At 44.9% G+C, this 23,835-nt stretch overlaps 1 protein-coding gene across 2 annotated transcripts in view; it reads right to left on the minus strand.

Annotated features, from left to right (window-relative positions):
* The window catches only part of acss1 (acyl-CoA synthetase short chain family member 1), an 84,102-nt gene that overhangs the window by 49,536 nt on the left and 10,731 nt on the right, over positions 1-23,835 (minus strand). For both annotated transcript variants that reach the window (XM_084321485.1, XM_084321484.1), the window contains exons 4-6: positions 20,261-20,436; positions 16,421-16,573; positions 14,567-14,714 (exon numbers count right to left, since the gene is read on the minus strand). In XM_084321485.1, the coding sequence (XP_084177611.1) occupies positions 14,567-14,714; positions 16,421-16,573; positions 20,261-20,436 (477 nt within the window). The remainder of the gene's footprint in view (positions 1-14,566; positions 14,715-16,420; positions 16,574-20,260; positions 20,437-23,835) is intronic.

The raw sequence follows: 23,835 nt of genomic DNA on the forward strand, positions 1-23,835 counted from the left end.
CTGTGTGGCTTAACTATCCCATTCACAGCTGTTACGCTACTCCTGAACGATATAACAACACTACCCGCGTCCGTACAACTGAAAAGGGTTGTCCTAGCGGGCATCACAGCGGCGAAGAAGCTAATAGCAATGAGATGGAAGGAGCCGGAGAAGCCCACAGTGATTAACTGGTCCCTAACACTGTTGGATGTGATTTATCTTGAGATATCCACGGCGCGGGTGATTGGGGTAGGGCAGGCTGGGATTGACCTGTGGTTCGCAGCAGCTGAGAAGGTCAGGACCGCCGTGTGCGGCTGAGCGGGGTTGGGGTGCTTGTTCGGGGGAGTCCGGCGGTCTCATGGGAGGGGGAGGAGGAAATGTCTTGTCTGTCTTGTCTTTTGTTATGTCCTGAATTTAACTGGGGATTTATTGGGGGGCAGCTATTTAGCTATTTCTTCACTATTTGGTCATTTATTAGATAGCCCCCCTTGAAACCTTGAAACCTTGAAGTTTTGAAATTTTGAAATTTTGAAATTTAAAATTTAAAAAGGTTGAACTCTATTTTCTTTTCTTTTTGTCTTTATAATTTATAAATTGTTATTCTGTATTATTATTGTTTTTGTTATTTTCCTGTGAAGTTCTGTGTATTGTGATTGTGGTTAATGTGTTGTCTTGTTTCATGTGATTAATAATAAAAAAAAATTGATCAAAAAAAAATGAGCAGAGAATTGACAAAAATGGTAAATGGTGCATTTATGTGGATAACAGCTTTTATGCAAAGTGCTTTACAATTTTGTTCCTCACATTCACCCATTCACTCACACATTCACACACCGACAGCGGAGGCAACCATGCAATGTGCCAACCTGCTCATCGGGAGCAGTTAGGGGTTAAGTGTCTTTCTCAAGGACACTTCGACACGCTGTCCTTCCGATTACCAGACGACCACTCTACATTGATTGATTTATTTATTTATTTATTGACATTTCGATCAATGCCTCTCTAAAAAGATTTCTGGAGAAGGATGTCTTGTTACAGTCAAACTAAACACTGTATTGGGACTCATTAGGCATGTATGAACATAATGTGTGGGCATATAGTTAGTTACAGTTAAGTATTCTTAGCTATTTCACATAGTTTGTTTATTGTATATTGGAGCTTGTCTTGTGTCAAGGTCAAGGTCAACTTTATTTCTATAGCACATTTTAAATCAACCGAAGTTGTACCAAAGTGCTTTACAATATAAAAACAGAAATACTAAAAGAAATACAAAATACAGTATACACACAAAGTCATAAAAACTACACTACATTAAAAACAATCACGACACGACCAGGGATGTTTGGCTTACCAAGCCTCAGAACGCCAATAAAAACAGGTGAGTCTTCAGCTGTGTTTTGAAATTCTCTAGGGTCTGGGCAGACCTCATTGGCAGTGGAAGACTGTTCCATAGTTTAGGGGCAGCCACTGCAAAAGCTCGGTCGCCTTTTGTCTTTAGCCTAGACCTCGGGACATCTAAAAGTAACTTATTTGCTGATCTCAGTGCTCTAGCTCGGGTACAAAGATGGAGAAGTTCAGCTAGGTACTGAGGGGCCAGACCAGGACTTGAACACAAACATGGCAATTCTAAAATCAATCCTGAAACGGACAGGGAGCCAGTGCAGGGAAGCCAGTACTGGTCTGATGTGCTCACACGTCTTTGTGCCAGTTAAGAGGCGTGCAGCAGCGTTCTGCACTAGCTGCAGGCGTCGCAGGAAGAGCTGGTCTAGACCCACACACAGGGCATTACAATAATCCAGCCTAGACGATATAAATGCATGGATGCTCTAAAGGAAGTCAGTGATTTCAAGTACCTGGACTCGTGGGTCAACTCGTCCGAGCAAGACCTTAAAGTGAGGAAGGCGCTTGCGTGGAGGGCTCTGAACGGCATGACCAGTGTGTGGAAATCCAACCTCCCCCGTCAAATCAAGCTCAACTTCTTTCATGCAACAGTTGAGTCTGTCCTTTTGTATGGCAGTGAATGCTGGACCTTGAAGCCCACCCTGCAGAAGTCCTTGGATGGGTGCTACACCAGAATGATGCGCGTGGTGCTCAACATCAACAGGGATGAGCATGTCACTAATGCAATCTTGTATGGGGGGGTGCTAAAGGTGAGCGATAAAGTGGCAGTCAGGAGAATGAGGCTGGCAGGTCACTGCCAGAGACACCATGAGATGCCAACCAGCAAACTTGTGCTGTGGGAACCAACACACGGGCATCGATCACGAGGACGTCCCACATTAACCTACGTGGACGTACTCAGGAGAGATGCGGGAACAGAAAGCACCGGCGAGCTAGCCAGATGCATGGAGGATCGGGATGACTGGAAGCACCGATGGAGGGCCCGTCCGAGGACGACCTAGATAGATGACCCTCTCCAGGTCATTGGGAGAGAGGTAGGGCTTTACCTTTGCCAAGAGCCTCAGCTGGAAAAAGGAGCCTTTTACCACAGACCCAATCTGTCTGTCAAATTTAAGATCACTATCAAAAGTGACACCAAGGCTTTTGATAAAATTTTGTTTTTTGGCATCGAGGGGCCCTAAAACACCAGCAGAGTTTCCCAAACGGTCCAGATGCCCAAACACAATTACTGTTTTACCGTCATTAAGATTGAGGAAATGTAGGTCCATCCAAATTTTTATGTCGGCAAGAGCGGCCAGCAGAGGTTCAAGACAGTCCTTGCACTTTACTTTCAGAGGTGTGTACTAGTCCAAGTCTCTAGTCTCTAGTCCTTTGTCATGTTAGTTGTAATGGTATATGTTATGATGTAAGTATTGTGTGTGTGTGTGTGTGTGTGTGTGTGTGTGTGTGTGTGTGTGTGTGTGTGTGTGTGTGTGTGTGTGTGTGTGTGTGTGTGTGTGTGTGTGTGTGTGTGTGTGTGTGTGCTACTAGTCCTTTGTCCTGTTTACTTGTAATGTTACAGTATATGTTATGATGTAAGTATTCAAGTTCTTTTTTTAATTTGTCACATAGTTTGTCAAAAGTAAAAGAGGAATAAAGTCCCAACACTATACAAATATACAATATACAACATACAAACTAAAGTACAAACTAAAGTACAATGAAGTAAAAATGCAGACAATGAGGTACAAAAATACAACCAAAAAAAAAACATTATGAATTGCATTGTAATGTCCTGGAGAGTGGGAAGCCCACCTCCAACTGATCGAGCCACTCTCTGCAGTCTGCTGCGGTCGTGTGCGGTGCTATTCCCAAACCAGGAGGTGATAGAACCAGTCAAGATGCTCTATTGTGCACGAGTAGAAGTTCTTAAGGATCTTCTGACTCACTTTGAACTTCCTTAGGCGCCTAAGGAAGTAGAGGTGCTGTCGTGCCTTCTTCACTCCACTGTCTATGTGTATTACTGTCTGTGTGTGTGTGTGTTCTAGTCCTTTGTCCTGTTTACTTGTAATGTTATATGTTATGATGTCAGTATTATGTCTGTGTGTGTGTGTGTACTAGTCCTTTGTCATGTTTACATGTAATGTTATATGTTATGATGTAAGTATTATGTGTGTGTGTGTGTGTGTGTGTGTGTGTGTGTGTGTGTGTGTGTGTGTGTGTGTGTGTGTGTGTGTGTGTGTGTGTGTGTGTGTGCGTGCGTGCGTGTGTCTGTGTGCGTGTGTGTGTGTGTGCACTAGTCCTTTGTCATGTTTACTTGTAATGTTATATGTTATGATGTAAGTATTATGTTTCATGGTCACAATGTATGTTTTTTTGGACCCCAGAAAGAATAGCTACTGCAATGTTGTAGCTAATTGATGATCCTAATAAACTAAAACTAAAACAATACAAAACAACACAGAGGTGATCCTGCAGGAACGTACTTGTATCACCTTACAAGACCTCACTTTCCTATCAGGCAAAGGCTAGAGAGGGCAAGCAGACCTTACGGGAAACTTATGGTGAGGCCTCTTAAACACTGTAATTCTACCATGGATGCAATAAACCACTAAACTAGGTTAATAAATGACACAACACTGGAGCAATTACTTGAATGCACTAAAGGACACACACCTGTAATCACTCGTTCCATTCACAATTCAGTTTGTGTGTGTGTGTGTGTGTGTGTGTGTGTGTGTGTGTGTGCGTGTGTGCGTGCGTGCGTGTGTGCGTGCATGCGTGTTTTTATCTCAGCAACACAGACAACTGATAAGACAACACAAACTAGAAGGATGTTCTCAGTAGAGTGCAAATCTCCACCAGGTGAGAGTCACACACTTCTTCTTTCTCTCACAGAGCAAACAAGACTATTACACAAATGGTAAATGGTGCATTTATATAACTATTTTATTCAAAGCGCTTTACAATTTTGTTCCTCACATTCACTCACACATTCTCACACCGACGAGGCAACCATGCAAGGTGTCAACCTGCTAATCGGGAGCAGTTAGGGGTTAAGTGTAAATGGTAAATGGGTGCATTTATATAGCGCTTTTATCCAAAGCGCTTTACAATTTGTTCCTCACATTTTTACCAATTCACTCACACATTCACACACCGATGGTAGAGGCAACCATGCAAGCTGCCAACCTGCACATCGGGAGCAATTAGGAGTTAAGTATCTTGCTCAAGACGACCGCTATACCTCCTGAGCCACTGTCGCCCGATACTACACACTATCACACTGTTACACTTGTACACTATAATGCTATTGCACTATTACACACCATGACACGCCATCCCACTGTATAGTTATTTTTATTCTAATTAGTGTATAACCTGACAACATCATTCACAATTGTACAGCCCTGGCCTATCTTATTTTATAATTATAGTATATTCTATTTTAATTTAGTTTATATTCCATTTTATTTTATTCTACCCTTTCATTTTATTCTACCGTAAGTGTGCGTTAACGTCACACCAAAAAACAACCAAATCAAATTCCTTGTATGTGTAAACTACTTTCTGATTCTGATTCTGACTATAACACAGTAACAAATTATCTCTAGCCATGCAGGGGTTGAACCAATAACAAATGGAAAAAGGTACATCTTCTATGTGTTTATGTAATCTCCTACAGTCCTCTACTAAAACCTCCTCATTCAACTGGGGGTGCTGTCATTGGTGCTAAACTGTTGACCGGCTAATGCTTCATGAATATGCCACTGGCCACTTTTATTTGAGATGGAATAGGATTTTATTGTTGTATGTGAACCTCCTGCAGCCTGAGAATTTGTAGATTGAGAATTAGCATTGTTGCCCTTCCTTCGCTTCAGATCATTTGATTTGTTATAATTGTGAGCACAGCCAACTCTCAGTACTACTATGCACTCAAGACTGTAACACCCAAGTTCAACACTGTTTGAAGAACATTGTTACTCAGCCGAAAGAGTTGTACCCTTCCTGCTGACCTGTTGTACAGTAAGTCGCTTTGGATAAAAGCGTCAGCTAAATGACTAAATGTAAAATGTAAATCTCAGTATGTTGAGGGGGCGTGGCCTTCTGTTAATTGAAAGGAGATGTCAAGTTAGTATCATAATTAAGGCTGTCAAAGTTAACACGGTATTAACGCGTTATCGCCCGATTCTATTAACGCCACTATTTTTTTTAACTCACGATAAACTTTTAAGATTTTTTTTCTTTTACAAATTGTTTTTAATTTGTTAACTTTTTTTAAACTTTTTTTTAATAGGCTTCACTCAGGTGTATTATTATAATAATAATTGTTAGACTAGAAGTCTTTATTTGTCATGCAGTTTTTAACACACGCGCGCGAGATGGGCGACCCACAGGAACACACACACATGCACTGAGTCGCAGATGAAATGTCTCTCTGCACTTTTCCCATCCCGTTGTCCTTCCCCCCATGGGCAGCCGGGAGCAGATAGGGCGTCAACGTGAGCCGCGCCCCGGGGACCAATCCAAGTGCTCCTGTCCGTCTTCGTCAAGGACGCCACGGCGTTAGCGATCTGTTGTGCATGTTTTTCCATTGGGTTTATCTTATCGGGGGGAAACCCTTGCGAGCACGGGGAGAACATGCAAACTCCACACAGAAAGACCTGGGAGATACCCCACCTGAGTACCTGGCATCATGGAAACCTGGTCCCCAAGCGGGAATCGAACCCTGGATCTTCTTGCTGTGTTAACCACTACACCACCGTGCCGCTGATGCTCTCATTGATACTATGTTTGTTTCTGAAGTGTGTGTGTATGTGTGTGTGAGATATAAAGAGAGAGAGGGGGGTGAGAGAGATGAGTAAGGGGCAAGAGAGAAGGAGAGCTGGGAGAGTGTGTTTGTGATTACTCAGCCCTTGTGTGGGTGAATGTAACAAGTTCCTAACGTTTTCTTTCCCTATTATTTCATGCACACTTTATTCATTGTTTTAAATTATTATTTTCTTTTAAGTTATTTTGTGCATCACTCTGTTTTGAATTTGATGCAAATTTGCAATGCATGAGGGTTTCAAGTTTCAAGTTTCTTTAATAGTTGTCATACAGAAGTACAGAATACTTTCATACAAAATGCTTCTTACTGTTACGCTCCAGAGACTGTGCTAGACAAGATAGTATCAAATAACATAGTATAGCATGTAATTTAGAAGTAGAAAATGAGGTCACAGTGTTCAGTATAGACATATGTACAATGTTCGATGCAGAATAGACGTAACTGAGTTACCATATAATATACAATACTATGCAGTGTACTAATGTACAGTACTATATAGTGCAAAGCAGAAATGGGATGAGGTACAATTTAGGTACAATTTACAGTAAGGTGTACGAGTTGTAGTGCAATCCTTCATCAATAAATATAAAGTGTGGGGAGTGGGTGCTACAGTGTGGGTCATCCAAAAGGGTCATCCTTTTGTGTTAAATGGCTGCATAAAGCAAGCATTTGTTGACTCGCATGTTGATAAGAGTAAAACTTGAAAAAGATCTGTTTAAGGTAAAAAAAACGACTTTAATGCGATTAATCGCGAGTTAACTATGGACAATCATGCGATTAAGCGAGTTAAATATTTTAATCGATTGACAGCACTAATCATAATACATGAAGCTTTTAAATGTAAACAAATTCATGGGACCAGTGTGATCAGTTGCTATGGGAGATTAACATGGACTAACGGAGGGTTATGTATATAACCTAGTTCTATGAGTTAAATGGTACGCTCAGCACCTGTTCTGCACTGTACTTCACTTCGTGCACGAGCACTGAATAAAAAATTCCACCATGTACCTTTACATCCCAACATCCGTCTGACCACACCCCCTTCCGCTTACCTTCATAAGCAGGTGTGTGGTCACCTACTCGCCTCCTTCCCAAACTTTCACCACAAGGCGAGATCAAGGGCCGCAGCGGCGTCCAGGTGCTGAGCGCACCATTTAACTCATAGAACTAGGTTATATACATAACACTCCGTTCTATGACGTTAATGGATTGCTCAGCACCTGTTCTGCAACAGGGGCTGAGCGGGAGCCATAGCCCGACCAATGTACCCCGCTGAGGCCCCCCACAACCATCAGACCGGGGAGGACCGAGCCCCCCCGACCCTCCCTAATGGAGGATACCCCCCCTATTGGAGGTTCACGGGAGGGCGACGGATCCGACCGTGCGAAGAGGCACTCAAGCAACTCAACGCACAGGGTGAGCAGACCGTGGCTTGACCCCACGACTACACACACTCACAACCCGCATGCCACCCGGGAGCGAACGGAAGGAACAACCTCGTTACTGCCCCCAGAAATCACGGGGTCAAAAGCAAACCCAACCCCGTGGCAAGGCCGTAGCAGCGGAGCGCGAAGGAAGACCCAGACCCACTGAAGGGACTGGATCCCCTGGAAAACGGGGGCCCGGAGAGGTCAATGACGCCAGGCATCAAGACCCCACCAGGTGGTCACTTAGTGACACTGCCCCCCACATCGCCAGCGTATTCGGATAAGGCCCCTCCAAGAGCGGGCCCTTTCCCCCCAATAGCACACCGCCTGGCACACTGACCCTGCAGAACAGGCAGTCAGCATGGCCGTAAGCACACAAAAAAGGTTAACCAACGGAAGCAGGCAGCGCACCGGGGAAACCAAGCAACAGGCTGTAACCTGAGCCTGGAGCACTGCGGACGAGACAGGCGCCAAAGGAGTCAGCTGAAAACAGCCCCCCCGGCGGAAGGGGCGTATGCTGGCGTTGTTGAGCACCATGACAAAGCCTCCATTAAAAAAAAAACACCCAGAGGGTGTTGAGGCAGAGAAGACTGACATGATTGGCAGACGTCATGAACGTGCAGGGGCACACTCAACCGGGTAACCCGGGAGTTGACTCTGCTCCAACACACCAGGGAATCAACCACCCGCTCGGTACAGACGGTGGTTGTTCCTATAACCCCTCAAGAAAAAACTCCAAAACACACCTGCGGGTATACACTGGCTATACCGCAGTACAAGTGTTTCAGTTTTCAAAAAAGGGTTATCCCAGGCCTACGATATCAACGAAACTTTACTTCGGACCGGGCCCGGCGGCACAGGAAGCACAGGGTTACCAGAGGAGGTCCAAGACCACCCCAACAGCCCCCTCTTCGCCACGCGTGAGAGAGGAGCGAAAAGAATGGAGAACCAGCCCTAAGCACACCGCACTTGGTATTCCCAGGCGGTCTCCCAACCAAGTACTAACCAGGACCGAACCTGCGTAGCGTCCGAGATCGGACGAGATCGGGCGTGTACAGGTTGGTATGGCCGTAAGCCATTACGATAGTGCAGAGTACAACATGTACCCAACAAAGGGTTTCCATAGCGCCTAACCCTGTGACACCCGGACCGACCTGGCATTTTTCCCCCCGAAAAAAGCACAAGTCCCTCAGGGTACCAGAACAGCAGATCTGCATCCCCGGCGGACAACAGGTTAACTGACCTGGACCAGCGTGACCAGACCAGTCCCGTGTCCTAACCACGCCGACATGCCCACTCCAGAAGAGGGGGTAGGTATGCGTGTCGATCTAAAACATGAAAAGAGGGCGCCACCCAGACGGTCCCCATTTAGACCGTGCTCAGTGGCCCACCCCAAGGGCGTGAGACCCCTCTACCTATGTTCAGATCTATTCCGTTAACATCCCCCAGATATGAACGAGAATTCTGGGAGACAACCTAGTAAACTGGCGCTCGGAAGAGACAAAACTCCATCCCAGTTGCCCTATAAAAACGCTGTTTTAACAAGCAACCAAGGCGCACTTAGCCCCTGTGTGATTCTGTCACAGAAACACACCTGAGCCAGCACTATGTATGCGTCGAGACCCAAACACATCAATGGATAGTCTAGCAAGACACCAAACATTGTTCCTCCAAGTCGCCTGGGAGAACGACACGGAGCCGTCGTGCTTCATGTACCTTCCTCTTTTTATTAAAAAAAGAAAGAACACAGACTGACATGAATCCCTCGTGACGCCGCTGAGGGTAATTTTTTTTTACATTTTTACATCCCACCACCCTCCCATAGGGAGGAGACGGAAATCCCCAGAGAGACTTCCCATGCGAGCTGTATAGATTGAAAAGAACATTGAGCCATGTAAAATTTGGGTTAGGGCTCTCCGAGGAGGAGGCACTGAACCAATACACACTCAATAATCGAATTGAATCGAATACACACACAATAGAGCAGGACTCCTTTTTGAAGTTCTACTCACCTTGACAATCTGAGGAGGAGGCTCTGAACTCTGAGGAGGCTCCCTCACAGGGAAGGAGAGTCCTAACTCACAGAAGGCCCGAGTACGAGCTTCGTGAGGAGGAGCCCTGACCACTCCCTGAAACAGATCCATCATATGGACCTGAACAACTCACGGAAGTCTTACCAACAGAGACGCGCACAGTGACGTACTCTATGGCGGGGGAATTTCTGCTGTGCACACGCCCAATCTTCCAGGGCGTGGGACCAGGAACCCCCCCCCCCCCCCCCCCCCCTCTTACCCTGTAACGTGCCGAACAGCAACGTGACAGGAACCTTGAAGGACAGGAGGTTTTAACCCCTGCCCATCAAAAGGGGAGGAAAGGATTACCAGTTCACCCCTTTATGACCCCACACCCATGATACGATGTAATGACAAAAAAGAGCATGACACAGTCATAGTCAGCTACATGAAGTGTCTAACAGCTTCACACAGCTCATGTGCTAACCTGCTATCTGATTTTTACTAAGGAAAAAACACAGAATAGAGAGGGCCCCCTTAAGAGCCCCGGTACCAGACTTACACATGTGCTTCTGTGGCCAACCTAACCCAGTTGTAGATCACAAGACACACACAACCCTTTATCACCACAAAAAATGGCAAGTACACTCTTGCTACAGAGGAACGCCGTTTTTCATAACGAGAGAATACATAATTCTCGATTAGTATCGGCCACAGGCCTTGCTAAGCACACACGAAAAGTGACCAAACAATCTTTTCTTTAGGAAAATATAGTTTCTCAAGCGGTTAGCACAACCCCAGCAACTAAGCTAAGGGTTACATCGTATCCCCACAAACACAGTGACACAATATATTGTAAACAACATGTCTGAGAGGAGGGTGGGGAAGCCCCAGGGAACCGGGGGGATCACCCCTCCTACCTTACCCTTGATACGGCCCAGTTGAACAGGTAACCCTGTTAATATGTGAACACACTGTTCATTGTCATTACAGGCTGAGAAAAGAATTCATTCTTCACTCATATGTCACTAAGCATAGCTTTATAGGTTAATTAACCCCCTTAGTTGTGAGTTCACGGTACATGAACACACATGATGTTCTCAACACAACTAACCAGATCATTTTTACACATGTAAACAACAACCCGACTTGTATGGAGAAGAAGCTATACCAGTGACAAGACAGTTCACACACAACACGCGTCGTATCCTCAATGTATTGCAGCAACACCCGTTTTGGAAAACATCGTTATTACAAAACATTTAGAAGGGAAGGAAGAAGGGGTGCTCCAGTAGCACACCATGTTACCGCGCTGCGTCGCGGAACTCCGTGCTGCGTCACGGATCTGGTTGACTCCGAGTTCGATTCCCGGACTCGCCGTCATTTGCTGAATGTCTCCCCCTGCTCTCTCTCCCGTTTCACCCTACAACTGTCGGTCATGCTTGACCAGGAAAGCGATAAACGCTAAAAAATAAAGTTTAAAAAAAAAAAAAAAAAGGGAAGGAAGAAGACGCGTTTTAAGGTCTGGTCGGGACCTTCCTACCGTGAGCGCAGGCCAAGCGAACTGCAGTCTGGCTAACGGGGCACCAACGTTAAACACAGCATTCCTGTGTTGACGACAAGGGCAGCGTCGCTGCGCCACCCAGCCGCTACGGTTCTCCATGTTGACGCAGTCCTCGCCGGCCGGGCTCCCGGTAGGTTCGACTAACATCCTCTGTCAAAGATGACGTCGTAGTCAGAGTGTTTAAGGCATGTTATAGTCACAGAAAACGTTCAACAGTGTAGCATTAAGCTAACAGCCATTCGGCTGAAACAACAAGCTAACGTATACCAGCCTGGTAAACACAGCGAGCTAACGCCGCAGCTAACAGCTGCGCAGCTAAAACAGTAGTCCACAACTAGCACACAAGCTTAAGCAGCTATCACCTGAACTGTATACAATGACATAACAAGCCACACTTCAGACAGGCCGCCGTCTGAAACCCTCCTCATCCTTTAAGAGAGAAGAGAAAAGAGATGTCAACACAGTTTACAACGGTGATTTTACCAGACATCCGGCGGAGCCAGCACAAGTCCCATCTGGGCTGCAGCCGACTTGAACATGGATCTTCCGATAACGAACATCCATGCCCACATTTCCTCGTTAGGGTATACTCTCATTTGTATATGAAAGATGGGGCCTACACAGTGACAGAGAAGCATCCGCTCGTCCAGAGAATCCTGGGATCACCAGTTCCTGGGCGCGGCCCACTAGTTGACTATAATGGGCTTCAGACCAAGATCCTCCGCTGTCGCCTAAGAGGCTGAACAGAGGACCCTAATCTGGGGCCGGCTTTTGTAAAAATTGTCAGCTAGCCCCCATAGCACTAACAGACAAGTGGGGATCTACCGAAGGCACTTCCTTGTGGTGAAAGTGAAGAAGGAGGCGAGTAGGTGACCACACACCTGCTTATGAAGGTAAGCGGAAGGAGGTGTGGTCAGACGGATGTTGGGATGTAAAGGTACATGGTGGAATTTTTTATTCAGTGCTCGTGCACGAAGTGAAGTACAGTGCAGAACAGGTGCTGAGCAATCCATTAACGTCATAGAACTATGCTAGCAGGTGATATAAACACATTGTCATTCTGTGGATGTTTTTGAACTACAGAAATTAACTAAATTGTAGCAAAATAGTGTCATTGCTTGTTTATAGACTAGCTAGCTGATATCCTTTACAACTACTGATAACTGATAGATTGACTGATCAGGAACTGGCCAATCAGGGTAACCTGAGTAGATTATGCTCATCAGGGAAGCAGATGGCCGATTCCTAGTTAGCATTCCTATATTCCTAACATCTGCACTTTTGTTTACACTGTCTATTTTTCTCATATTTTTATATTCAAAGTTAATTATATTGTTTACACTGTTTATTTTTCTCATATCATTATATTCAGATCAAATTTTATTACTGTCTTTCTACTATTACCCTGCCCATATCTGTACCCTCCCCTCCCCTCTCCCATTGCTGCCATGATGCCTGAATTTTCCCAAGGACATCGATAAAGGAATATCTTATAGCATGTGGTCAAAGCATTTTGAAGATTGATAAAAGTGTTGCTTCATTTATGCATAGGACATATAATTCATCAACTATTCATGATAATACGTTTATGCAACTGAACAAATGTAATTATATACTTCTACACACATTTCGTTTTTTGCATTTTGTACATTTAGATTTGTAAATTGTATATTTTGCATAATGCTTGGTCTTTTACTCTTTTACCCTTTTATGAAGCACAATCTCAGGAGGCTCATACAGAACCAAGCATTTCACTGTAATGAATGTACCTTACAGTATATGTGACAAATAAAACTTGAACTCTCTTTTCTACACTGTCTTTCTCTCTCTCTCTTTCTCTCTCTTTCTCTACATACTCTCTTTTTCTCTTTCTTTCTCTACATACATGTACTCTCTTTCTTTCTCTCCCTGTCTGTCTCTCTCACTCTCTCTCTCTCTCCCTGTCTCTCTCTCTGTCTCTCTCTCTCTCCCCTCTCTCTCTCTCTGTCTCTCTGTCTCTCTCTCTCTCTCTCTCTCTTCTCTCTCTCTCTCTTCTCTCTCTCTCTCTCTCTCTCTCTCTCCTCTCTCTCTCTCTCTCTCTCTCTCTCTCTCTCTCTCTCTCTCTCTCTCTCTCTCTCTCTCTCTCTTTCTCTACATACTCTCTTTTTCTCTTTCTTTCTCTACATACATGTACTCTCTTTCTTTCTCTCCCTGTCTGTCTCTCTCTCACTCTCTGTCTCTCTCTCTCACTCTCTGTCTCTCTCTCTCACTCTCTGTCTCTCTCTCTCTCTGTCTGTCTCTCTCTCTCTCCCCTCTCTCTCTCTCCCCTATCTCTGTCTCTCTGTCTCTCTGTCTCTCTGTCTCTCTGTCTCTCTGTCTCTCTCTCTCTCTCTCTCTCTCTCTCTCTCTCTCTCTCTCTCTCTCTCTCTCTCTCTCTCTCTCTCTCTCACACACATGTGGTGAAGACATTTGGAGGCGCTTAACACACTGAATGGTTTGGAACAAAACCAGCTAGTAAATCACTTCACGTGCACGCGCTCTTGTACACACTGTTTCTCACACACAGACATAGATGAAGTTAGCAGCTCGATATCCCCTCCCCCACGCCGGCCTTTCACACAAACCAGACACAACCCAGGAGGATGGTAGGCAGGCGGCCAAAGACGTTGAATTCATCTTCCCTGATGCACCAGAAAACAGACCCTTGCCTTGTAATTGTCAACGTTTTTTTTAGTAAAGCTTGGTAACATTTGAACATTAAGTCTGTACATCTTTTTTTTTTAAATCTGAACCCACTGGACTCAGTTTTAAGTCTATCATGATGTCATCAGTTGTAACATATCTCACCAGGATCAGGGTTTAGTAGTAACTGCACACTCACCAGGATCAGGGTTTAGTAGTAACTGAACACTCACCAGGGTCAGGATTTAGTAGTAACTGAACACTCACCAGGGTCAGGGTTTGGTAGTAACTGAACACTCACCAGGGTCAGGGTTTAGTAGTAACTGAACACTCACCAGGGTCAGGGTTTAGTAGTAACTGAACACTCACCAGGGTCAGGGTTTAGTAGTAACTGAACACTCACCAGGGTCAGGGTTTAGTAGTAACTGAACACTCACCAGGGTCAGGGTTTAGTAGTAACTGAACACTCACCAGGGTCAGGGTTTAGTAGTAACTGAACACTCACCAGGGTCAGGGTTTAGTAGTAACTGAACACTCACCAGGATCAGGGTTTAGTAGTAACTGAACACTCACCAGGGTCAGGATTTAGTAGTAACTGAACACTCACCAGGGTCAGGGTTTGGTAGTAACTGAACACTCACCAGGGTCAGGGTTTGGTAGTAACTGAACACTCACCAGGGTCAGGGTTTAGTAGTAACTGAACACTCACCAGGGTCAGGGTAAACAGGCGTGCTCTCAAACAGCACAGTCGTGGCTCCATTGGACAGCGGCCCGTAGACCACGTAGCTGTGGCCTGTGATCCAGCCGATGTCAGCAACGCAGCCGAACACGTCCCCAGCCTGGTAGTCAAACACATACTGCAAAAACATGGGACAAACGTGGCAGGATTAGGAGATTATGAGCAGCAATCAAAGCATATATACATACCGTATATAGAATCTGTCTGAATACACCTGCATATAATCCTTCTATATACCTACTTATACACCTGCATATACCCATATAACTCTGCATGATGTACAATAATACTGTATATACCATATATATATATTTATTCTTACTGTATATATATATAATATATATATATATTATATATATATATCCACATCTGTCTGTATATACCTGCATATAATCCTTTCTACATGTCTTTAGATAATATATCTATATCTGTACCATTACCATATCGCAGTATGACTTGCTACCATAGTGTCTTTATACCTGTATCACTGTACATTAATACTACAACTCTGTACACACATCTGATTAGCATTATTACTCAGTAGTACAAATTTATATATGTTATACCCAGTTTAATAATCACCTGTACATTGTATATTACTATTGCACTTCACTGTTACATTTATACTCTAATCTAATCTGATCTAATTCATCAACATCACAACTTTGTTCAGGCACAAAGCACAACAACTGAATCAACATGGCAACTTAAAAAGTAATTATATGTTCTTAATGATCAAAAATCCTCCTTTTTATTTTCTGTTTGCAAGTAACAGTTTGTTAATGCAGAAACATGGCTGCCTGTTGATCTCCACTTTCTAGCGTGGCCACGTCTCTTTCCTCTCTCCTCTCTCTCTCTCCTCTTCCTCTCTCTCTCCTCTCCTCTCTCTCCTCTCTCTCTCTCTCCTCTCCTCTCCTCTCTCTTCACTCTTCTCTCTCTTTGGCAAGATGCCCGAGAGGCCCTGTCTGTTCGCAGGGATACAGAGATAAAGCAACTTTTGTCTGTTATTCTCAAAGGAGCGACAGGCCCAACCTCACACAGAGAGCAACGCCCCACGTCTGTTTGGCTCTGAGCTGCTAAGCTACTTTAGACATTAGCAGCACATCTCGTGTTAATATTCACAGGTTTTTTATTCCGTTATCATCATGTCAGATTTGTGTCTGTCGGTCAAATCCTGGCAAACACACACACACACACACACACACACACACACACACACACACACACACACACATGGATAAAAAAGCTTAAAACAAAACAGATGCTTCCGCTTATCAGTCAAAAGGCAAATTTTTACCCAGCATGCAGCGTGAGGTCGAGGAACAGTAGCTTATTGTCCACGGTGGCCATGTGTGACATAACCACTGCTATTGTTTCATAACCATATTGTCTGTGGCCCCAATTAAAACATTAAACTGGCCCCAGTTTACAGCCTTTTGTGAGCAAATGAGGCCACTAAATATAAACAGAGTGGGGATCATTGACTTGTTTATAAACAGCGAGAGCTAGAGAGATGCTTTAAACTGCAAGTATGAACAAGGAATTCCCAATTAGACACAACAAGCAACACAATAGTGTGTACATTGTAAATTTTTTGTCCATTATGCCCATTCAGTGGACCAGTCATTTAAAAGATCTAAGGTTCCAAAATGAGATTCTGCTGTATATAGATAGTTATATGAATACAAAATAAAAAGGAAACCCCAAAAGTATGTATATTTATTAAATAATAATAATAAATGAATAATATATATTTTTAAAGTAGATACAAGACCTCCATTGAGGGTGTCTATACTGTGGTGGATGAGGGGCGGCCCCTGGTACCTGATGAGTGAGCGAGGCGTACAGCAGGTAGCCAGCTTGTGTGTGGACGATGCCCTTGGGTTTGCCGGTGCTGCCTGACGTGTAGAGCAGGAAGAGCATGTCTTCACTGTCCATGGGCTCTGGGGGACATTCAGCAGACTCCTGGGACATGGCCTGGGGGACAGAGGGAGAGGAGGAGAGTGCCAGCGGTCTTTAGACATGAGGGGCGTAAGACTTCACATGAAACAGTGTTTTAAGACATGAAGTCAATAAAGTATGTGACTTGGTTTATACCGCGATGAGTACAAAGGATATGAGACTGCCGTACCTTTTCATGACTTAACAAAACTAGATGGAATTCAGTTTGATAGTTCATGTTTCAAGTTTTCAAGTTCTGTTTTATTTGTCACATAAAGACCATAAATAAATAGATGATAATAATTCAAGCCAGATCTGACTTTAAAGTGCTACTCCTCACCTACAAAAGTTGAAATGGGCTCGCACCGCTCTATCTATCCGACCTCATCTCACGATACTCACACGCTCGTGCTCTGCACTCACAAAATGCAGGGCTTCTATCTATTCCTAGGGTTAAAAAGAAATCCGCCGGCCACAGAGCCTTTGTATACCATGCTCCCTACCTGTGGAACAAATTACCTGCCGTCGTCAGGGGCGCTTGCTCTGTCGAAGCTTTTAAATCCTTGCTTAAGATCCATCTTTTCTCTCTCTCCTTCAACCTACCCTGATCTCACCTGGTCGGGGACTGACCCCTAGATGAATCTGTCTAGTTTAGTTAGGATGTCTATTTGCTCCCATGTCTGCGGATTTTTTTTTTAACCTCTGTCTCTGTCTCAACCGGTCCCATGGAACAGCTTCATACCGCCTTCTGTCTGGCCTGGAGTGCTGAACCTTACCTGCTCTGCCCTGACCAATTCTGAGTGGTTTCTCCTGCTGGATCAGCTTCATACCGTCTTCTGTCCAACCTACAACGTCTAAGCCACAGGCTGGGTTAAGTACTTCTATTCTATTCACATTATGCTTACTACATAATCTATTCTATTCAAATATGCTTACCACATGTATCTATTGCCATGTCCGCCCATCACAATCACGCAAACTGTCTAATGCCTGTCCCGTCTCCCTGTGAGTGGCTGTCTAGTGGTCATGACCGGAGTGGTGGACGTCCCGTGATGATGACTGGGAGGATGCAACCCTCTCTACACTGCCCCCAATGGATCGCCATCAGCTCTATTTTCAATCTTTCAAAATGTTCAGTTGCTATTGCATGCACTTATTTGTGTTTCATTACATGTATATGTGCAGACTTACCAACTGTTTCGCCTGTTTTATTGCAACACTACTATCACCGACATGACATCTAAGAGATCCCCCCATTGAACGGCCCTTCTAAGGTTTCTCTCCTCCACATTGCCTGTGGTGCATTTTTTCCTATTGCTAGGTTTTAGTGAGTTTTTCCTTACCTACGCGTGGGGTATGTCTGGGAGTGTTGCATTCATTTATTTGATTTATTCTAAATGTTTTGGACTTCATGGTGTTTTTGTTTTGTTCTTGATTCATTGTGATGTTTCTTCTTGACTTGTTTAACACATTCGGGGCCAAGCACGGACATGTCCGTGTTTCGGATCCAACGGTAGAGGGCCACCCACGGACATGTCCGTGGCAAGGTTGTTTTGGCTTTTATTCCATTGTAATATCCCACTCAATGTCACCCTGCGGCACTGCAGATTTACCCTACTCTTGGAGTTCGGAAAAGTGCATTACCGGCCAGATCCTCGTAGGGGCACTGTCTCGATGATGCAGTGTTCCCTGTGGCAGAACGATGTTTTATTTTTTTTGACTTTGAATGGACTTTCCTGCTAGGCTGAAACTATGCGTGTAGCATGTAGCATGGAATACCTTTTGCGACGCCGAATTCAGTATGCAGTAAAGGAATATATCATCAGCCAATGGACATATGGATCTACCAGATGGCGATCGATAACTGGGAAATCCTTTTTGCAGTCCAACCAGTCACAGGTAAGAGCTATTTGACGTCAATTACAACCCAATCGGTTACAACCCAACCCTTGTTATAATAGCCATCCACCCGGTCAGCGAATTAGGCTACTGAGGCTAATGCCGTTATTGGTAATCAATAATCAGAAACGACGTCCCCCGCCCCCCCCCCTTTCATGCAGTCATGGTGGACCATGATACCGACAATATGCATTTTGATTTTTATCTCTAGCTTCTGTAGGGCCGAAACCGCCATGCGATTTAACGTTATTAGCTTAGCGTCTTGTAACTCGCCTTCCAGGAAATACCCCAGAACATTTAGCTATATAGTTCATATTCACGACGCTATAAAATGAGAACGTATTGATGAAAAAATTATTTCTTTAAGCCATTTTGAAGGGACGGTTTATAGTGTCAATTGACAATGGGAATGGACAGATAGCAATGCTATAAAGCAGGGGTAGGCAACCCTAGGCACGCATGCCTGCATAGGCACGCTGGGGCATTTTCATAGGCACAGGGGGCAGCATAAAAAAATAAATAAAGAATTATACTATTTTTTTTATTTTTTTTTTTGCTTTGAAATATTATAGTGAAATATTTTGCACTGTTGTCGCATTTATCTTGTTGAAATCCTCCCACAGGTTCTTTTTACTACCACATATTTAATTGAGACCATTTATTTGTTTATTATTTCAATTTAGCTGGAAATACATTGCTACATCATTCAGTAACATTTGCAGAGCCTTATAACAAAAACATTATTACGGTCACCATTGTGACCAGTGGGATTAATCAACACATTTTATTATTTATTTTTCTATTTCATTGAACATTGCACATGTTAAAAGCAATTTTTTTACTCAAAATGTGAGTATTACCAAGTCAACTTGTGTTCTTAAAACAATGACAATAAACATAGTTTTATTAGGTTGAAATAATGTGGTTGTGTATTTATTTTTCTGTTAACTTATTATGGATTGAAAACTGAAAACCTTAATGCACAGTAACTGAACTCAATATTTTTAAGTTCTGGTAACTTATTATTATACATTTTTTTTACAGTGTAGGCTTGCGATCAATCAAAACTTATTTACACGATATACCTCACATTCACCCTCCATTCACATCCTGGTGTTCTCCATTAGGCCTGTAGGTGGAGCTATGACAGCACACGTACAGTACACACACCGATGGTGTGTGATGTGTCCAAAAATGAATGGGCAAATGTGAGTGAAATGGTCGCACTGTATGCAGCTGTTTGTCTGCATTGCATTCCCCCCCCCCCCCCCAACTCAGATTTAGGGTTGATACAACCATCATAATAATATTGTTAATAATAACAATAACAATAATGATGTAATAATGTAAAAATTATCATAAAAAATACCTGATTATGAGAAAAAAAATTACGATGCATGGAATATTGTTGAGGCACACTAGTTACAACTATATTTCAAACAGGCACTCCATGTCAAAAAGGTTGCTGACCCCTGCTATAAAGTATAGATTTAGCTCTACAAACAGCCTCGCGCACAATGAAACCTTATTATGATATGCTGGCCTTATAGAGTGAGATTAGACGGATCCAAATGGCCCCGAATGTGTTAAAGAAGACGTGTCCGGCCCATGGGGACATTAACGTGTGTTGTCGGGGCCTTACAAATACATTTTATTTGATTTGATTTGGATAGCAGCAGGTCATTGGTTGACTCTGTATTTGATCCGTCACACATTCACAAGGTTCCTTAGGTCGGAGACAGCAATAATCAATGAAGTATCCTAATCAACATAAACAAATATTCACAACCACATCAAGGATCAGGAGCCATAAGCGTGTACCACCTCCTCTAGTAGGACGTCCAGTTTACCCAGGGGGCTTGGGTTGCTGGTCCTCTGGGCTACGAACACATGCTGGACAGATGGACAGCTCTTCACCGCCTCGTCCACCGTGGGCTTCAGGTCCACCGTCCGCCCGCCTCTCACGCCTTGGTTACACGTCACCACCGCTTTACACTGAGCTGCAGGAGGATGAGAGGAAACACACTTTACACTGAGTGTACAAAAGGCTGGGAGATTTAGGAGACTGTCCCTTTAAGACACCGATTGTCTTGTTGTGTGTGGCTCGCGAGTGTGAAGATATACGAGTACGAAACAAAAAGTTGATAGCGTCACGCTGGATTCAACCGGATAAAATGTGCCGGAAGGTATGGGTTCTTACCTATCTCTATGTGATTTATCTAGAGATATCTACTGCACGAATTTGAGGTGTTAATGAAGCCAGCATAGCAGTCTGGGTAGCTGTGGTGGAGAAGATAAAGGGAAGCATATGAACTTGTAATTTTCTGATGTTAAATGAAATAGTGGATGTATAGTCCAAGTGGGGGTCCTGAGGGGGGGGTGGGGGGGAGGGAAGGGGAAGGAAAGAGCGAGGAAGAGCGAGCAAGAGCACATGTATTGTATTTATTATTTTTATGTCTTTTAATCTACATTCATTCTGATTTAATTACTGGACTGTCATTATTGTTATTATTATTTATGTTATTGTCCTGTGATTTATCATTGATTATTACTGTTACTGTATTGTTTGTCTAGTTTCATGTTAAAAAAGGGAAAATAAAAAACATTTGTTAAAAAAAAACGAGTACGAGAGTTGAAGTTCAGTCCGATAGTTCACTCGTTTGAAAGTGAACGTTAACATGAATAGTTATTTAATTTAAGTGGGATCCATCCTGTAACATTCAGATTGTTAGAAGTAAGTGCCTGCAGTTTATCGTTTCACCTGTTATATACTGTAGATCGCAAATTTGGCTGTGTTCGGTGATTGACTGGAAGAGGCGCTAGGTTGGCTAACAATAGGTTATGTATATAACCTAGTTATATTAGTATTGGCTGAGCGTCCCGCTCTAGCCTAATGAGATACCCCTTATCTCCTAGTACCTACTGTACACCACCACGAACAACTTACTGCACCCATACCTGACCGGGCCCGCCCCTATGGAGGCGTAGCCTATAAGACCATGGTCATGGTCACCAAACACTCTTCCTCGCCAAATCTCGTTCCAGTAAAAGATCCCTCAAAAGGGAACTCAGGGCCGCGTAGAGCGGGACGCTCAGCCAATACTAATATAACTAGGTTATATACATAACCTATCGTTATATATCGTATGGCTATCGCGTCCCGCTCTAGCCTAATGAGATATGGGTTAGAGCGGATGCGAGACCCGACAGATGTACCCCCTGAGGACCCGTAAGCCCACATCAAGGGGTGCGGGGAGCCCTGTCACCCCATCCTTCCTAATGACGGGGGGGCGCAGTCAACTCCACCTGAATGCGAACAAGAGGGAACTAGAACCCCTTGAACACACCGCACAGGCGGAACCACGTGTGACTCAACACACTGTGGCCCATACCCACACACTCCTGCTACCCTACCAAAGGACGGGAAGCAGGAAAGGCCACAGACCCCAGAACCGCCTGGGAGACAGAACCCCCGGTCATGTCCATGAGGTAAAACCTTACAAAGGGGCCCGGGGAGGACCATGAAGCTGCAGCACAGATGTCCTCCACCGAGGCCCCACCCAGGAGAGCGGCAGAGGCAGCCACCCCACGAGTGGAGTGCGCCCTGACGCCCCCAGGGGGATCCTGCCCAGCTAACGTGTAGCAGAGGGCAATGCCCTCGCACAACCAATGGGACAGGCATTGTTCGATAGTGCCTTACCGGCATGAGAACCACCGTGACAGACAAAAAGCCGAACGGTGACGCAGAGGTCCTGAGTACGGCCGAGGCAATTCCCAAAGCACGGACCGGACATGACAGGTGAAGGCCCGCATCTAACTCACCACCGTGAGGAGGCGGATGAAACGCCTGAACCACAATATCCCTGGAGCGGAAGAACTCCGGATATTTACAGGCACGAAGGCAGGATTAGGCCGCAGAGTGACACCGCAATCGGAACGAAAGACAGGCACTCTGGTCGTACCGAGAGAGCACAAAGCACACCCATGCGTCAGCGGAGGTGACGGTCAGCAAGAACGCGGTCTTGAACGACAGCTGTTCCAACGGCGCCTGCTCGAGCGGCTCAAACGGGGCCAAGGACAACCGACCGAGGACCAGTTGAAGATCCCAAGTCGGAGCCCAGGAGCGTTGCACCGGCTTAACACGTCGAGGGCCAAGCAGGAAACGCTTCACAAGAGGGTGGCTGAAAAAGACATCCCCTCAAACCCCTCATGATAGGAGGATATAGCTGCTGCATATACCCTCACCGTCGAAGCCGACAGTCTATCAAGGAGAGACTGGAGGTAACTAAGGACAGCATCCAGGGGGCAGGAGACTGAGTCCCGGCCCCCCGCCTTACACCACACTTGGAACATACGTCATCTACATGAAAGGGTTAAATGAATAAAAGAACTAACCCACAAAATACTGTAGAATGAGCAAACCCATATACACAACGTTAAGGGGAGGCGGACCAGAGCGAACTAGTCCCGCCTTCATTCAAAATATTCACAACAGCACACCAGCCCTAGCTTAGCCCATTTACCAAAAAAGGTAAACAAAGCCCCCCCCCCCGCACTACTCCCCCAGTAGACACCGATTGACCGTCAGCATAAATGGTTGAGAGGAGAGAAAGCTGTAGCAAAGACAGACCTTCTCATAGCAGAGTGACAGAACGAAACAGTAGCCCCCTACACTACTACAGCCTAGCGTGAGGCGATGTGGGACCCAGATCAACAACCGCCTGCGCACAGACACGCAACATGTTTACCATGTCGGCTGGACCCATAGCCCCACTACCCGACACCAATGTGGATAGGAACTAGCCAGCTGAGCCATAACCCGCCGTTAAGTCCCATCCTGCAGTAGTATAGCTCTACTGCTACACCGCCAAGCTCATGCATCGGCCCCAGATGGGGACACCGTTCCACAGACCCCGCCGGAACACAAAGGTAACGTACCTGGCTAGGCTACCTAGCCACGGCCTACCCTGTTGTCAACCCATTTACCCGTAAAAAAGGTAAATAGGACTCAGCAAAACCCCCACAACAGCTACCGACTGACCTTCATTGATGAACCGGGCAAGAGGAGGGAGAAGTGACAACATCTCACAGCGGAGACATTAGAACAGCGTAGCAGTTAGCATGTAGCAGTAGTGTTAGCATGTAGCATTAGCGTTAGCATGTAGCATAGCATTAGATGTTTAACAGCACGCCCAAGACCGTTTGGAAACCGTTCACTGCAGTGAAACGTTCACCAAACCATCCTGCCCCCGGCGCCAACACACAACATGGTTGTGTAACAAAACAAACCAGCATTACTAACACTAATACCCATGCCTGAAGACACAGGGCCTACCTGAGTACAAGCTGGCCCGACAGCCAATCTTGCACAGCTGAACCTTGGTCTGCTGCCATCAGAC

This window comes from Notolepis coatsorum, assembly GCF_963971535.1.
Source record: "Notolepis coatsorum genome assembly, chromosome: 9".
NCBI lineage: Eukaryota > Metazoa > Chordata > Actinopteri > Aulopiformes > Paralepididae > Notolepis > Notolepis coatsorum.